Source organism: Festucalex cinctus, chromosome 2, assembly GCF_051991245.1.
Source record: "Festucalex cinctus isolate MCC-2025b chromosome 2, RoL_Fcin_1.0, whole genome shotgun sequence".
Lineage (NCBI taxonomy): Eukaryota > Metazoa > Chordata > Actinopteri > Syngnathiformes > Syngnathidae > Festucalex > Festucalex cinctus.
Window position 1 is genome coordinate 8,594,673 of NC_135412.1, and position 18,475 is coordinate 8,613,147.

General features: G+C 40.7%; 1 protein-coding gene across 1 annotated transcript; it reads right to left on the minus strand.

The window, feature by feature from the left end:
• Nucleotides 1-7,747: 7,747 nt before the first annotated feature.
• Nucleotides 7,748-17,925, minus strand: LOC144013592 (rho-related GTP-binding protein Rho6-like). Its single transcript, XM_077512657.1, has 5 exons — nucleotides 17,514-17,925; nucleotides 16,871-16,958; nucleotides 12,136-12,245; nucleotides 11,902-12,036; nucleotides 7,748-10,770 (listed from the first exon to the last, which is right to left on the minus strand). The coding sequence occupies exons 1-5, from the start codon at nucleotides 17,631-17,633 to the stop codon at nucleotides 10,525-10,527; spliced, it is 699 nt and encodes a 232-aa protein (XP_077368783.1). The 5' UTR covers nucleotides 17,634-17,925; the 3' UTR covers nucleotides 7,748-10,524.
• Nucleotides 17,926-18,475: the final 550 nt, after the last annotated feature.

Below are 18,475 nucleotides of genomic sequence, written 5' to 3' on the forward strand. Positions count from 1 at the left end.
ATGTTATAAGCACGTTAATCCTTGTCATATCTATTTGTGTTACCAGTAATTTAACACATTTATGTCTGTTTATGATTTCAAAAAAAAAAAAAAAAAAAAGTTTAAGTTGAGTGCAAAATAAAGACATCCAGGATGACGATTCCCCGTTCAAGTTGCATTACTCATCTGAGGACTGCTTGTGAAATTACAAATTTGTACGTTTTGATTGTGGCTGGTTGATTAATTAGACATTACATTTTTATTTATTTTATTTTTTTTTTTATCTTTACAAAATCATGTCGCGGGCCGGATTAAACCCATTTGCTGGCCTGATCCGGCCCGCGGGCCGTATGTTTGACACTTAGAATCTACGCAGTAAATTTCGTAGCGCAAATTTTACTCTGAAAAAGACTATATTTGTTCCCAATCTAAACAAAGTAAACTTTACACTTGGAAGAGAATACATACAAAAATAAATAACAATCAATCCCACAACCTCCAGCATCATAATGCCACTCAATCACTTCTGGTATGTTGGATAACATTGTTGTGTTTCTAAAAGGAGACATCAAATGGTCAGAGGTATAAGATTGCACCTGACACCAGCGATACACTGACACACAACAGGACAAGCATGGCTCAGCGGGTTGATTGGCCAGCTCTCAACCTGAAGGTTCTGTAAACATTCCCAAACCCGTGTGTGAATATTTTACTCTCTTCCAAGTGTAAAGTTTACTTTAGTTTAAACTGGGACCAAATTTACTTGTATAGATGTTCATGAAGCGGATTAAGTCTGATGTGGTGTCGTGCTTGATGATGTTTTGAGTTTTGGGGCACTTCCCCATGAAACCGTAGGTTGAACTACTGTAAATTGGACGGTGTGTTTGTGTGTGTTACATACAGTATATTACCTTTACCAGGGGTAAATTTAGTGTGCAGTGTCACTTCAGCCCACCTGAACTGCTCAGACAAGACAACCCAATGTGACTATGTCCCCTTTAGCTTTTGAGAAAAAAACAAGACAAAGTGACAGATTTTCATCATAAATCATACATGTAAAATGATGCATAGTGATAGAATAATTGTTGAATTAAGAATAATTATCTAACAAGTGTGATTTGCAGAAGATGATTTGATTGATTTAACTATATTGTTTTATCATACATTTGCTAAGTTTTCATAATCATTCATATTAAATATAGTGTTTTTAGCGAGAGCAAAACTGCTCTTGAAGATCTGGAAATTATGCATCCGTTGGCAATCGAAAGTGCCCTTGCATGAAACGTGATGTTTATTGAGTTTCTGCAAGGTCATGATCGAACGTCAAAGAAGAACCTGGATGGAGAAGATAATCAGTATCTCTTTCGCTTCCCCTCCCTATTTTCATTTTGTGTGCCAGATGATTCAAATAAAAAGAGAGGGGGCAGAGGGACTGTTTTAGAAGCATAGGGTTGAACTGTATGGCACAGTTCTCCTCTGCTCTCCTCGCTAGCGTGTTAAAAGGTATTACGGTGTCTTTCTCTCCTTTTTGTGTCTGTGTAAAATTATTATATAAGTGTCAGTATTGATGAACCTGACATTTCTTTGGTGCCGAAACCCGGGACCCAATATGCCTGACGTTTCCGGGAGCTGAGTCGACGTCCAGGTAAAGACCTCGGCCGTGGCATTATATCCCTTATTTTGGGAACCCTGGGCTTCGTCTCTGCGCCTGGGAGCCAAGGGTTGACGGGTAACCCAGGGAGAGAAGACATCTTTGGTGAGTACTTCACCTACTTTAAAACTGTAAGTCAGAGTAGACTCTAAAACTGTGAGTCAGAGTAGACTTTAAAACTGGTGGTGGTCAGAGAAGACCCTAAAACCCATAAAAAGAGCAGACTCTAAAACTGAAAGTCAGAGTAGACTTTAAAACTGGGAAGGGCGGCGGTGTCCTGTTGCGCATAGAAGCTCCGCAGTGTGAATGTGTACAGTGTGACTGGAGGTTCGCTACCTCATGTGAACAGGAAATTGAGTGACAAGCTGTCTGAGGAAGCAAAGGCAAGAATTCTCCGCCACTTGTGGTAGAAGCTTGAGAATTACCTCAGACGGGAAGTAATTGTCGCCCTGTTCAAGGTTGAAAAAGTCAACATAGTCACCCTAGGTGAACCGTTGACTCCAAAATGGAGAAATCAAACAGTAAACAGGCAAAGATAAAGGATCCGAAGCAAAAACTAACAAGGCAGGCAGGTGGGAGTTCCAATGACAATAATCGGACTGAGAAAAAAACGATAGTTTGTTGGCAGTGTGGCAACACTGGTCATATCCGGAGAAAATGCCCGAAGGCAAGGGGGAATGCTACTGCATGACTAGAACACCCCTCTCCTTCTCAAACAAAAATTAGCATGTAAGGATTGGAAATTCGTGGAAAGTCAATGTCCTGTTAAAATAAAATATCTTAATAAATGGATAAACATGTATAATTTTGCTGGCCAGCTTAATACAATAAAAATACTCGAGTTATAAAAAGAAATTAAAAACATGTGAAAATTAAATAAGAAGAGAATGTAAAATGATGGGTATGACGATACCGAATTTTGGATGTTTATGATAGAAAAGCGAAGTGGCGATAAAGCTAGACAAGTGGAGTTGAAGGGAAAGTGGGAGGGCGGAAAGGAAGAGGCAGTTATGTAACTCGTCGTCATCTCCAGAAATTTCTCGCGACCAATATCCTCCCCTTCCTCCGTCTCCCTTTACTGCATCACCCTCCTCATCGGCTGGCGATGGGGAGGAGGGGCCTTCGAGGGCCACCAGGGCGAGAGGCCCATTACCATTTGAATTTTCCAAAACAATGGGAAAAGTTGCAATTATGCAAGGAATCAGTGAGATATCTAGGGCACAATTTGAGCAAAAGGGGATGAACAATTTTCGAAGACAGAAAAGCTGCTGTCCTGCAAGCTCCAAAGCCACTGGAAAAAAAAAAAAAAAAAATTCTGTGACATAAAACAGGCCTTGGTGTTAGTGCTGTTTTAGCACTGCCTGATTATTCAAAATTATTCGTTCAAATGGTAGATTGTAAGAGGTATTATATGACCTCTGTATTGGCAAAATAAAATAAAATAAAAAATATGGAGATAAATTAAGGCCAATAGCCGATTTCTCCTCTAAAATGGACAATGTGGCTTGCGCACTTCCTCATTGCGTCAGAGCAGTTGTGGCTGCATATATGGCAGTACAATCGTGCTTTTTCACCCTCTGACATTAAGAGTACCACACGCTGTGTCAGCCTTGTTGCTGCTGATATGTAAGTGTGCAGCACACACCACTGGCACAGATAGTGTCACCCTGGGGAATGCATTTGCTGATAAGCTGCTGTGAGGCATTTTTGGGGGTAGCAGACAACACAGTACAAGATGATATTTTGCAAAACAGCGTCTTGCTTGAAATGCAACAGCAAAGTCCGGCGCAAGAAAAAAAAATGTGGGAAAATAAAGGGGAGACACTGATAAATGGGATTTATATCAGTAATGAAAATAAACCAGCTTTTCACAAAAAAAATCTTTTTAGATGGGCTGCCACCTTAACGCATGGTAAAGTCCATCTGTCCACGGCCGGGATGACAAAAATGATTGAGAGACATCATGCGGCATATGGGTTTAATTTGTATTCAAAATATTTTTGAAGAGCTCATCTGACTTGTTCAAAACATAATCCATAAGGGAATTCTAGGGCTAAGAGTGGCCAGGTTCCCCAGGCTACGTATCCATTTCAAAAGAATACATATAGATTTTATTGTGCTAAGCAAATGTGAAGGGGAAAAAAAATATTGCTTGGTCATAATTGATGCCTTTTTAAAGTGGGTTGAAATTTTTCCAGCATCATACCCTGATGCACTAACGGTAGCCAAGGCATTATGTAAAGATATAATACCGTGATATGGTATTCCTGAAACTATTTATAGTGATAATGGAACACATTTTGTGAACACAATTATTGACAAGATTGGCAAAATGTTCCATGTTACTTTAGAAACACCATTGCGCTTACCCACAGAGCGTGGACTCAATGTATAGACCTAGTAAAACTGTATGTTAATATATCTAGCGCGGCAGGTCTAACTCCATTTGAAACTCTTTTTGGGAAACCGTATAAACTGTAAATATTTACTACACAGTGGTAGTTAAGACGATGAGGCTACTTTGGTAGAGTATATGCGCTAAAGATTTAGAAATGCCAGGGGGAGTTTTTGCTTCCCCCTCACAGGAAGAGAGCCTGGAGATTGGGTCCTGGTGCGAGCCATAAAGAGGAAGCATTGGCATCAAGTGCTGATGACTACACCAACAGCTGTCAAGATCGCAGAAAGAAAGACTTGGATACATCTCATACATTGTAAAAAGGTCATCTCATCTGAGAAACTCAGGGGGGACGGTGAGCCAAGTCTGGCATAAAGGTGGGTGCAGATTTTTAGTGTCTGAAAATACCTGAGGGCCAGTGAAGAATTTACAAGACGCCTGAACCATTGTAGGAGTTTCTCAGCTGACAATGACGTGTCGTAAGTGTCTGAAATGTGCCGCTGCGTGTTATGTCATTATAATGGTAACGATTTCTGCAGTGTTGTGTCTGCTTTATATCGGGCTGATTCTTATGTCACAGTTGATGGTTTACATTTCCGAGAGGGGGGGCCGAATGAAGAAACTAGTACACCACTGCTATGCAGGCATATAGCGTAGCTAGTCGATCTAAGAGAGAACGTCTGAAAAAGCTAAGGTTAAAAATAAATAAATAAATAAATACAAAATAAAAATTACCATCACCATAAAAAGGTGACACTCGCTAAACCCGGACCAATGCGGACAGATAAATTGCCCAGGAACAAAAAAAAATTTCCTCTTCCTGCATCCTTGATCAATTACGGGCTCCCACCGCGGACTAAAATGTACTGTCTTCCGGCTGTGCTACTATTATTCTTATATTTCTATGGTCTGATATCTTGCTAACCGAGACCAGATCTGTTAGGGTTGAAGAAGAGCATGGGTATAGTGCTTATAGTCATGGCAAGGGGTATGTTTGGTATATATTGGCGAGATTTAAATTGTCAACACTGCTTGCTGAGACCAGTAGAGACCGATCAAGTTATACGACTGATTATTTTGCTAAAACTTTGCACCCTCTTATCAGACTGGTCCATGTGGCTGCGCTTGTGTCACTCCTCTTACCCGTGTCTGTCTTTCCAGCTACAGACCGAGACATCCGATTGGCTGTGACGAACCTGGAGTCTGGCTTCCAGCCTGTTGGGGGAGGGCTCCTCTTCCGGCCTGCTGGAGGGCGGGGGTCGCGGTTCCGACGTTCTGGAAGGCACTTGCTTGCCTGGGGGGACGGGGACCCGACCTACATTGACTCCATTGGCATGCCACGGGGAGTACCGGATGAGTATAAGTTGGTTGACTAGATTGCAGCAGGGTTGGAGTCAATTCTTAATTGGATAACACCCAACAAGAATGGCGGTCGGATCAACTACATCCACTACAATGTTCAAAAACTGGGAAATTACACTGAGACTGGCTTTATTGCAATTCGAGAACAATTGGCTGCTACCTCACTCATGGCGTTCCAGAACCGCACTGCGGTCGATATGCTCCTTGCTGAAAAAGGTGGGGTCTGTGCTATGTTTGGCAGCCATTGCTGCACTTACGTGCCAAAAATACCGCCACGGAGGGCGCTCTTTCGAAGGCCATAGATGGCCTGCGCACCTTGAACCACAAGATGAAGGAGCACTCAGGTGTGGACACCTCTGCCTGTGCTGAGTGATGGGATAGCATGTTTGGCGAGTACAAAAATCTGGGTTTCACTATTCTGGATTCCATTGCCGCCTCAGTTGTTGTTCTTGCCATTTGGTGGTTGTTGAATGATCCCCTGCATTCGCCTTCTCCTCAACCGCCTTATATCCGCCGCTATAACCCCTACAAATTCTAAATTCAATGACTTATTCCCTTTGTTGGTGAGACAGGATGAATCTCGGGTTAACACGGGCTTGCTGGATGACCTGGCCAACACTGGTGACGACCCTCTATCCTCTTACTGACCTGTTTCCTGCGCCACTTCTTATTTGCATTAATATTCCTGTCTATATGAATGTGTGTTAGGCAGGTGTTGATTTTCCTCTTTGCTGAAGAATTTATGATTTATTGGGGTAAAGCCATTGGGAGGTCTTTCTAATGATATTCTTTGTGGTAGCAAATGTAGGATAAAAAGGGGGGAATGATAGAATAATTGTTGAATTAAGAATAATTATCTAACAAGTGTGATTTGCAGAAGATGATTTGATTGATTTAACTATATTGTTTTATCATACATTTGCTAAGTTTTCATAATCATTCATATTAAATATAGTGTTTTTAGCGAGAGCAAAACTGCTCTTGAAGATCTGGAAATTATGCATCCGTTGGCAATCGAAAGTGCCCTTGCATGAAACGTGATGTTTATTGAGTTTCTGCAAGGTCATGATCGAACGTCAAAGAAGAACCTGGATGGAGAAGATAATCAGTATCTCTTTCGCTTCCCCTCCCTATTTTCATTTTGTGTGCCAGATGATTCAAATAAAAAGAGAGGGGGCAGAGGGACTGTTTTAGAAGCATAGGGTTGAACTGTATGGCACAGTTCTCCTCTGCTCTCCTCGCTAGCGTGTTAAAAGGTATTACGGTGTCTTTCTCTCCTTTTTGTGTCTGTGTAAAATTATTATATAAGTGTCAGTATTGATGAACCTGACACATAGTGTATATACAGTATGTGGCATTGGACATGCATGTGCGTGTGTGTACTGGGGGAAGGGTTGATCCCCAAGGCTGTGCTCATGCTTCAGTGGCATCGCTTCTACAGACTCGTTCTGACACGTCTTCATCTGATTGTAGGCCACACGGCCCCTAAGGGACAGAAAAGTTGCTTGATGTTCGTACAGCACACTATGATCTAGGGCTGTAACGATACCGGCCATATCGTGATATCGTGATATTAAAACTGCCACAATATCGTCGTCGTCATGTTCACGATATATAAAAGCTACACATCTGTTAATTAAAAAGGTCAGGTTGATTTCTATTTGTGCAGTTATAGCATCCTCTGGTGGCTCGTTTTTTAGTGCAGTTTAATTTTCATTAGGTATGTTTTGGCCCTTCAATGTTTAAAATACACTAATTGTCAGATGAAGGGGATTGTAAAATGCTTTGAAGCGAGTCAATATGTAGAGGAACTCAATGTGGGCTTGCATTAGCGATTAAGTGCCTCAATATTAAGTGTTAGAGATTGAAGGTAGTTTATATGTATTGCTGTTGTGTACAAAAGCACAATATTGTGCTTTTTTTTTTAGTAATGAGTTCTTTTCTTTTTTTTTTACAATATTGTGACCTTTTTTAAATATCGCCAAACTCCCCACAATATCATGATAATATCTTATTGTGACATTTGGATATCGTTACATCATTACTATGATCCAGCGCTATGAGTGCAAACCTGGCTGCATGCACTTCATTAACACTGCTTTGACATTGCAGTCAGGTTAATAGGAATGAGTTGGCCTTTCATTAGATGGTAAAATGAAATGTCACAACCTTGACCAGAAAAATATTATCACTTTTGCTTGAGACAAAATAGACATCTGGTGCCTTCAATTAGATGACACAAATATCTTTGCTCTAATTTGATAAAGCATCTGAAAAATGCGTCTCAATAATAAAATAAAGCTGGTGTTGAAAACCAAGCAGGAAATGTATTTTACACAATATTACACACTGACACAAAATGGTTTGTTAAATATATTTTTATTTAAATAAAGATTTGAAGATGAAAAATATAGTATGGCAATAACAAATACAGAATTGAGTTAATAATTTAAGACATTATTGTCAACTTCACTGACACATTCTTTTAAACAGGCAAGGAAAGATAGCCTATTTACAGAAAGAAAGAAAAAACAAGCAAGGGAGCAAACAGATATTTTGTGTGGGAAACTGAATGCTCTCGAAACAACTGTGGAATTATAGGTGCATTTGAGAAGTTGTTCCAACGCCCTTCTCTCGCGTGCTACCGATTGATGTCTTTAAAATTGGGATTTTTAATAGCAGACCACGTCACCTTGGCCGTGGCTTCTGTCTAATGCTACAAATGAAAGGTGAAGCACCCGCTCGCAGAATCATCCCTCCATCTCCATGCTAGACAGGAACCCTGCACGCTGTTGCTAAGCAACATGTTAAATTCCAGTGTTCTCTATTACCCGACAACTCCGGTCTTCTTGGTGCAGACCTACAAATCATCGAGTCCTCCATTAGCTTAGCTGTCAACAGACACTAACGCCAGAAGACTCAATTGAATACAGGAAGAGCGACAGATAGCGAAAACACTCAAAATAGCAAGGAGAAATATAAAGACACATTTTTTGTTGCAAATGTGCTTAAGCGAACTCGAAAACGACACGTGGGAAAAGAATAAGATGGAAAAGTCTTTCTGCAAACAGGACCAGCCTATTTGAGTGATTATGCTCCCCCACCCCTGTTAATCAGCATCACCTCAGTCAGGACTTTTGTGTTAATGCTAACAAGGCAAAGGGAGAAAAAAAAATGTTGCATAACCAAGCTACAGGCCAAGTTTCTTAAAGGACCATGTGAAATTGGTGTCAACAGGAATGTTTCATGAATGTTGCTGGGATATGGATCGCAGGCGTCTTGAGATGATGCACTAAAATCAAAGCTTACAGTTAATGCCGCCTCGACACTGGAAGGCTCACGTGAGTGCTGAGTCACATCTCATCCCTTGAGTTCATCCTCCCAATGCCTTTGCAAACCAACGCTCTTCCTGCTTAAACGCTACCCTTGCTACTTTCTCCACTGCCAGCCTTAATCCAAATGAAAAAACAGCAAAGGGACAGCAAGCGAAACAGTCCTTCAAGGACTTCTGGGATCAATGTTCGACATGGGGCCAATCACAGGAGTAAGCATGAACAATGCAAAATGGCAACATTGAGATCATTTCCAGAGGCAAAGCAACAGTAAGACATTTAACCTTTGCCTGTGACATATTGGACAGTATTAGGTACAACTGCACAACCTGAGCTCCAATACAAGAGCTGTATTGACCTTTCTAAGGAAATGTTGATTGTCATTGTCTGACTAAATTATTCGTTTTTTCGATATAACATGTCTAGAACTAAACTACAGTGTATCTTTATTATTTCTTTAAGGGGAAGTCAACCCTCCCAAAAAATTCTTGACAATAATATGTTATATGTAGGGATGTTCGATACCACTTTTTTTCAGACCGATACCGATACCAACTGCCGATACCAGTAGTACATTTTGACAAAAAAAAAAAAAAAATCACTAAAAGATATTTTCAAACAAATATATTTCCTTTAATTTTGACCAAAAAAAACAGCACAGTCAATCTTCAATAGTCTTAACGCTCAAAATAAAACACAAAAATGCTCTTTTAGTTTAAGATTCACAATTTTGAAGTATTTCCAAACCGGTGAAGTTTTGGTGAAAAACTGCTGCAAGCTAGCGCCAGTTACAGGCAAGGAGGACTCACTTAACGTCTTCCCCCTCTGCCATCGGTCGCTTGTACTCGTCTGCATCACGAGTACTTGAAAAAAGGCTGGTATCGGCCCGATACCGATACCTGGTATCGGTACTCGCCCATCCCTAGTTATATGTGACCTCACTAGTCTAAACATGACATTCTGATTAATGTTACATTTGTGGACTATGAGTGAAGCAGCAAAATCGAGCTGTTTTATCAACCACGGGGCGGCCATTTTGCCACTTGCTGTCGACTAAAGATGGCATCACAGTTGCTCAGGGCTCAGGCAACAACCAATCACAACTCAGCTTCAGAAAATAGGTGGGCTGTGATTGGTCGTTGCCTGAGCAACTGTGATGTCTTCTTCAGTGAGATGGACACAAATGACTGGATTTTGCTCCATAACTCTTATTCCACAAATGTAACATTAATCAGAATGTCATGTTTAGACTCGTAAGGTCACATATAACATAATATTGTCAATAAATGTTTAAGGCTGACTTCCACTTTAATTATACTTGTTATAATCCCTCTGGGGGAAATTCATCTGAGACTCTGCCGCATATTTTTGTGTTGCACACCACACACATGCAAGCATGCAAGGCGAGAACGAAGGTAACCAATGTGAATCAACGCCTCTCATTTTTGCTACATACTCACTAGATTGTGCAGGTGTACCAAATAAAGTGTCTGATGAATTGATATCGATACCTTCCAGACAGATGGATGGCGATGGCACTGCTATTAGAATTTCAAATGGGTGATAATTAAGGTAATGTGTTTAAATGCAGCATTCGCCCTATCCACTTAGAGCTTGGATGACCTCCCTTACTGCAACCTTGCAAGGAGTCGGGCTAGTTGATCTGTCTCAGCAGCAAATGATCAGTATATATAGGGACAAGTGAGGCTGGATTTGGGGTGAAGAGAGTCTAATCTATTAGAAACCCACATCACTGGGCTGAACCGTCAGCAGTACACTTGTCCTCGTGTGCATCCACCGTGTGTTCACATGATGGTGCAGCTCTTTGACTTCTCCTTGTTGAAAGTGGAGGAGATGATCTCTGTCTTACTGGGCAGGTGTAGGAGTCTCTTGGAGAGGCGGCGAACTGGACTGGGCTTGTCGGCCGGCTGCAGTTTGTTCATGCAGGCCAAGGCCGCCGCACGGAAGACACTGTGGATGCTCTTCTCTGACGTGAAGGCTGAGCACTCCAGGTAGGCCTCAGCTCCAAGCTGCTTGGCCCAGGAACAGCCCTGCCCGGAAGCATAAATGACATCGATTGGTGAGGTATAACATGATCGGTGAGTTAAAAAAAAAAAAAAAAAGATAACCGAGCACCGATTTGATCAGAAGATGGAGCAATATATCTATTTAAGCAACTTTTATATTTACTCTACAGTCAACTGCCGCTATTCGCTGGAGATATATACATATATCACATATAATTGACGCCAAATGAAATGGATGGGTAGAAAATATTAAACTCCAAAAATACTGATAAACATTGAATATAACATGTAATGTCTTATTTTCAACCAATGACATTAAAGGGGCTGTCTGCCGGTTTCACTCAGGAAAATGCACTTTTTAAATACAGGATTTAAACAAACAAATTACTTCTCAATTTATAAATCTGGGCTTTTCATACCGTGTGGGGGTGATTTTGTCCTAAACCCCCACACACCCCCAGCCTGTATTTTGCCATTTTGTGTTTGTTTTGTAAACAGCGGGACGTTTCTGTGGAAAGAGTGTTTACACCTCTCCGGCCAATCGCAGTGCGGGGGTGTGGCGTGTCGCAAACGGGGCCGGGCGAACGTGTCGGCTGCGTGACGTCACTCCCGCGGCAATTTGAAAGCACGCACTGATTATTGTTATTTTTTCACTCACAGAAGCTTACGTGTGTGAATGAGTGAGTGAAGAAAAAAAAAAATTATCCTTGCGTGCTTTCAAATTGCCGCGGGAGTGACGTCACGCAGCCGACACGTTCGCGACACGCCACCCCCCGCTCTGCGATTGGCTGGAGGGGTGTAAACACTGTCTTTCAACAGAAACGTCCCGCTGTTTACAAAATAAACACAAAATGGCAAAATACAGGCTGGGGGGTTTAGGACGAAATCACCACCAAAGATTAACATAAACACAGATGTGTAGACTGAGAGAAAGTTAAAGTGTGTCCATCCGGTATTTAAAAAGTGCATTTTCCTGAGTGAATCCGGCAGACTGCGCCTTTAACTAAGACATGACAGATTGTTCCAGATCAATCTTTAAAAAAAAAAAAAAAAAAGAATAAAAAAAAAAAAAGAAAAAAAAAAAGAAGAAGTCTAGTTGATCTCCACCAACACACAATGGAAGTTAAAGACACAAAAAGAGGAATTAGAACACACCTGCTCATGGGAGATTGGCGTCTGTTTCTGATTGGACAGCTCCATGCGTGTGCACACATCGGTGCGCAAGTCTGTCTTGCAACCTATTAGCAGGATCCGTGTGCAGGGGCAAAAGTCCTGAATCTCTGCTTTCCACTGAAAAAACAGTTCATTTTTATTAGATGGGCGACGTAGGGTGAAGATTTGGCACATTTCAAATACAACTTTCATAGTCACGGTGGAGCAAGTGGTTACCTTCTTCAGCGCACTATCAACTGTGTCTGGTCTGCTGATGTCAAAGCATAAGAGCACTGCATCTGAGTCACTGTAGCAGAGGGGCCTAACGTTGTTGTAGTATGGGGAACCTTGAATGGAAGAGTGGAATGCAAATTTCACATGGGTGTCATCATATCACATCTACTGTTTGTATTACAGTGTGCAAGCAATGCAAGACACAAATCGTGGCCTCCACTTTGACGCTAAGCATAAAAAAAAAATAAAAAAAAAATTAAATGTCCACTGCCTGACCTCAAATAGATTCAGAGGCCTCCTAAATGAGGTCATGAAATGTTATAAACAGCTCTTCAGTTGATGTGTTAAAATTCTAGGTAACAAGGACAAAAATTAACATTTTTGATCATGCTGTATTTTTTTTCTACATAGCGATCATAACTTAACAACCACTTAGAGTTGAATCAGATAGATAGACAGAAAAATAACTACCTAGACGCTATTTTTAGCCTCAGGAATGCTCCTGTGCTAAAAGCAGTCTGACAGGATGTCCGCCCTCTATTGTCTTGTGCTCTGCCCCTCACACAAAACTGAGATTTAATTTCCAACACTTTTCCGGAGGGGTGTAAAAATATGCCACAATATTTCCTTCTAAATATGAGGACAGAGAAGTATATCAGAAATGGATACTTTGTATGCAAGTTTCTAGCAAAAAGAAAACCGTAACACAACTTATACAACTGTCAGTATCTCCAGCTTCACGTAACACCCGAGGAATGATGTAAGGCCTGAGAAAGAGGAGGCAGAGAAATCGAAGAGAAGAACAATGTCTTACACCCACTATGACCCAGCTACACACATTAAAGGCCCCCTGCCTGCCTGCACAAACCAAACATAAACATGAGCTAATTCAATAAATGTGCCCTCTCTACTGCCAAGACAAAATGAATGAGTGGCTGTCCACGTATATGGAGTTGATTGAATTCTTATTTTATTTTTCTTATTATTATTAATTCAATCTCTGGTGTAATAACCTTATTTATTGAATTCTTATTTTTCATTTTATTATTATTATTAATTCAATCTCTGGTGTAATAACCTTATTTATTGATTGAATTATTTTTTATTTTATTATCTGTTCTCATTGCTGCTGGACATGTACATTTCCCAGAGGGAGCCATCCCAAAGGGATCAATAAAGTCAAGTCTAAGTCTAGGTCTAAGTCTTATATTAGGGCCACGTACAAATATGTTGTTGTTTTTTTAGAGGGGGGATATACCGAGGAGAAACTCACAAATTTATGGAGGGGAAAAAAAATTTTAATGTCGCAAATATACGAGAAAAAAAAAATAAAAAATCACAAATTTACGAGAATAACTCGCACATTTGTGACATTATAAAGTGGCAAAATGGTGACAAAAAACTACGCAAATTTATGAGAAATATACTTGCAGTTTGCGAGAAAAAAATTCCAAAAATATAAATATAAATCGGATGGATGTTTGTGCCAATATTTTTCGGCCGGGTTTTCAAATAAGGAGATAGTAATTGCTTAAGCAGAGTTTAACCATATCATATTAAGCATTTGCACTTTGAAGCGTTGGGTACAAGTTGCTAAATTGATGTGTTGAATCTGCTGTTCTCAGTCATCCACTTGCATTGACCTAAAGTCTGCTAGCGTCTGATTGGCTCGTGTTAGTCAGCTGATAGTGGATCAGGAAGTGTTGTCGCTGCAGCTTGCCATGTGTAACCCCGGGTTTTCACCGGATGCGGTTGCGGTGCGGTTGCGGTGCGGTCCGGCGACGCAAGCAATTAGATTCCATTCATTCGAATGGTGCAGTTTACATCGCTTGCGGGTGCGTTGCGTGTCGACTGGAAGGATAGACCTATTTTCTATTTTTGCCGGACGCCGCAGCGGTAGGCCTCCGGCAAATGGCAAGCTAGCACAAAACACATCGAGCGGGACAGGAAGACCGAGGCAGTTTCAAAATAAATTTCCGGTTACCTTTCAGAATAAAACACTCGCCAGCTCCTATTTCGCAAGTTTTTCAGCAAAACGTGACGTGGGCGTCGCCGGGCCATGTGCTCATTCACGGTTTAGACACCAGCGAACATGGACGAGGAGAGGTTTATATTGGAGGTGGAAAACCACAAAATAATATATGACACGGCACATCCTTTTTATAAGGACTGTAATGTATTGTGAATTTGATGTTCGCGATTGCTTGTTGTGCCCGTCTCGCTTGCCGTACTGAGCTGCAGCCGGACGCAGAAGACAGAAATAAAGAGTGGACCCGCACTGACCCGACTCTCGTTATTAATATACTTTACAAGGACAACCAAAAAAAGGATGCTGCATGGAATCTCATAGCAGAAGAAGAAGAAAATGTTAAATCAAAAGAAGTCCACCTCTTTTTCTGCTTCTCTGTTGAGCACAGACTTTCTGTATGTTTGTCGTTGTGAAATGCCACATGATCGCGCGCGCGGTCCCGCGAGACACGTTGGGAAGTGGGCGGCGATGGAGCTGCCGGACCGCAGCTGTGCGGAGCCGGTGTGGATTGACAAAAAAATTGACCCGTCCGGAGCACGCAGTCAAGACGCACCGCACCGCAACCGCACCGCAACCGCATCCGGTGAAAACCCGGGGTAACGAGTAAAGCTTAGAAATCCATCTCCATCTTGCCTTTTCATTTTATGAAGATTGTTCCATTAACCACCAACAAATCTTCACATTATGTAGTACATGGACTCTCTTTATTGTCAGTAATGAAATCTATATAGTGAGTGGTGAGACTTTGTTGCCACTGTAAATATCTCTTAAGTAATACTGACTGACCAGAAAGTTTTGGCTCAATGGGAAATGAACACACAAAGGCGTTATTCAGCTGCATAGAGCATAAGGTGCGAGGAGTTCATGAATTTGTTTCCTCACAGTGTCCTCACTTGTGCCTTCTGTTCTCCTTATAGGATACGACACACACTCATACACACTTCCACCCCCTGCATGGCCCAGGCAAGCCATTCTCCTCAGTAAAACAAGCCTTCCGCAAGCCAACTGGCACAGGTCAACCTCCTCCGAGCAGAATGCCGCAGTCGATGCTGTTATGAAAGAAATCCATAAGGGAGTGGATAGATTTTACCTTATTGATCTTATTTACATAACACTTTTCATTATGTCAGTGTGCCATGCACTGCCTTTCACCTACTTATGAGTTATGTATTCAGTTGTCAACATGGGAAAGGACCACAAATAGAAACACCATCTAACACAAACGGTAATAATAATAATAATAATAATAATAATAAGGGATGGGCGACTACCGATACCAGGTATCGGTATCGGGCCGATACCAGCCTTTTTTCAAGTACACGTGACGCAGACGAGTACAAGCGAGGCAGAGGGGGAAGACGTTAAGTGAGTCCTCCTTGCCTGTAACTGGCGCTAGCTTGCAGCAGTTTTTCACCAAAACTTCACCGGTTTGGAAATACTTCAAAATTGTGAATCTTAAACTAAAAGAGCATTTTTGTGTTTTATTTTGAGCATTAAGACTATTGAAGAGTGACTGTGCTATTTTGTTTTTTTCGGTCAAAATTAAAGAAAATATATTTGTTTAAAAATATCTTCAATGATTTTTTTTTATTTGTCAAAATGTACTACTGGTATCAGAAGTTGGTATCGGTGAGTACTGAGGTTCTGAGTATTGGTATCGGTCTGAAAAAAAGTGGTATCGAACATCCCTAATAATAAAAATAATAATAATAATAATAATAATGATGATAATGATAATAATAATTGTGCCGTAGCTTTGAATTTTATGATTGTTTTATTTTATTTACAGTGTTTTTATTGGTTCCACTGTTTGGTGCTTTTTAATATATTGTTTTTATTGTGTTTTATGTTGTACTCATTGTAGCACTTTGGAGGTTTGATTTCAAATGTAAAGTGTTTTACAAATAAAATGTATTATTTATTATTATTAACCAGTGATCTATACTATGGCAATATGACACAGCAGTTAATTATTATCTGCGTCAGAAAGAAAGGTCTGTGTTCACAATTTTTTTTTGTCATTGTGTTAAATTTACTTTATAGGCCTAAAATATATGAAAAGTACTATAGATCCAGTACTCTGAATCGGTGAGTAATCAAAGAATGACTTCTCATGCTGGTATTAGTCTGACGGAAAAGTGGTATCCAACATCCCTAATATTAATATGGGGATAACTGTTTTGTTCTGATTAGCGTTGACGAAGGGATGGTCATAATAGTGACTGAATCAATTAGGAATTCTGATGACTGCATGGAATAGATTGTTGATTAATCATGCCTTGAAACACTATAGCAAAAAGAGGCACTGTGGATTTATCTTCTAAAGAAGGGCATGACATCGACTATACTGTATGGGTAGCAGAACCCCCCCCTTCCCCCTCGCCCCACCTGAATGAACACCCTAGAGATCTCAAACTGATGTTACACGCTTTGTTGTTTAACAAGCAATAAAAAAAAAGGGGGGGGGGGGGGCAACATAACTACGTGTGCAAGCAACATTATTTGTCTAACTCTAAATGACCTGGAGCTTTGTTTGAAGCCCTTCCTTGTCTCCAGGCAGACTGCCTTTGTGAGAAGGTTAAAACTAGTGCCTCAAAAATGAACAGTGAATTCTGAAATTAATCAAGTGGATGCGTGTGCTGAAACACCAACGGTCACAGGGGTTATGACTTAACTTAAATATCACTCAACAGAATGATGCATTCTTACCTGATGTGTCCCAAAGACTGAGCTCAACACGCTGGCCATCAAGCTCCATTGAGGCGGTGTAGTTCTCAAACACAGTCGGGACGTACGTCTAGAGAGGAGGAGGAGGAGGAGGAAGAGACCTTTATGTAACTCATATTAATTAAAACGAGTAGCTCGAATTGTACTGCAATGTGATGACATGTATCAGTCATGATTAAGAATTTGTTCTTTGCTTGACTTGCAATATGCCAAATAACTGATTTTATTGCCAGTTTTTTTGGGGTAGCTATAAACCTGTATATCAAGCTGCATATGTCAAAATATTAGAAGCAGCTCTCGTGTGATGCATTGCAATTTTGCACCATGTTATTCTTTGAATTCGTCTAGTTTCAACCAACACTGAGCATGATCATATTTGTAAATTGGCAGCGTTTATATTGAATCGCATCGCGCTCTCATTAAACGTGACTAAGATAGACATAATAGCCAATTTGCATATACCAAGTTTTGTCGTAACACTTGATGTGTGATGGAGGACGTGAATTTTTAATCTATCAGAAACACGTCTCCGCTCTAATCGTAGTTCAAAAGGATGTCGATGCTGATAGCTGCTGTTGCTGATGCTGACGCCAATGATGGCGTGGTGCAGAAATAAATCTCTTACCTCCGGGTAGCAGTCCTTGGCCAGGACTTGAAGCATGGCCGTTTTACCGCATTGGACATCTCCAACCAGCACTAATTTGCAGCGCGCGACAAAGGGCTGCGGGAGGCGTCTTTCCTTCATGCTGATGATCAACGATGAGAAAATCAGCAGCGTGCAAACGTTGACGGACAATTTTTCTAAATCCACGCGGTGACGGATTCGGCGTCTCTTTTCAATCTGACTCTTGGTGAATGGTGATAAAGTCAGCGGAGCACTGCGGGACTTTTATAGCGTGACGCCAGCCAATGGGCGTGATGTGTGCCTGCCCGCGCGAGCAAGACGAGCGTCGTGCACAAGACGTCTCGACCCCGCCCATCGTTCCGGGTCAGGATTTCCACGTTTAATGTCATTTCATTAAGATTAAGTCACAAAGAGGAACTGCACCCACCCTGTATTATAGGCAGAAAAACTGCAGCGAAATTTGAATTTTAGGCTATACCACCTTCGATGTCCGCTTTTGCCTGAATTCGCATTATGTGTATGGGGAAAACGGCAGTTCTGATCAGGCAAAGATAACATGCACAAATCATTTCTGATAGAAGTAAAATAAATAAATAAATAAATACATAAATAAATAATAATAATAATAATAATAATAATAATAATAATAATAATAATAATATTTTATTTTGTTATTATTATTTTTAAGTAACATTTTAAGCGGGCTGCACATAAACTGTTATGGGATAATGTAGACCGAAAGGCCTATGTATCTGTCTTTTTTTTTGTCCATCCATCCATTTTCAGAACCCTTATTCCTTTTTCCATTTTAATTACAAACATACAGTAAATTTCCCTTAAGTTGGCAAGTGTCAAAGATATACAAATTATGAAGGAGCCCATTGGAATATTTCGTTACGACTGAACCCCCAAAGAAAAACAAAACAACAAAAAAGCCACAAAACAAATAATAATAAAATAAA

Coding starts and splice junctions, on each gene's coding strand:
- LOC144013592 (XM_077512657.1), bottom strand. CDS start 17,633: ATGAAGGAAAGACGCCTCCCGCAGCCCTTTGTCGCGCGCTGCAAATTA. Junction 12,037..12,135: donor TTGATAGTGCGCTGAAGAAG/GTAACCACTTGC, acceptor CTGTTTTTTCAG/TGGAAAGCAGAGATTCAGGA. Junction 10,771..11,901: donor CGCCAATCTCCCATGAGCAG/GTGTGTTCTAAT, acceptor GCTTCCGGGCAG/GGCTGTTCCTGGGCCAAGCA.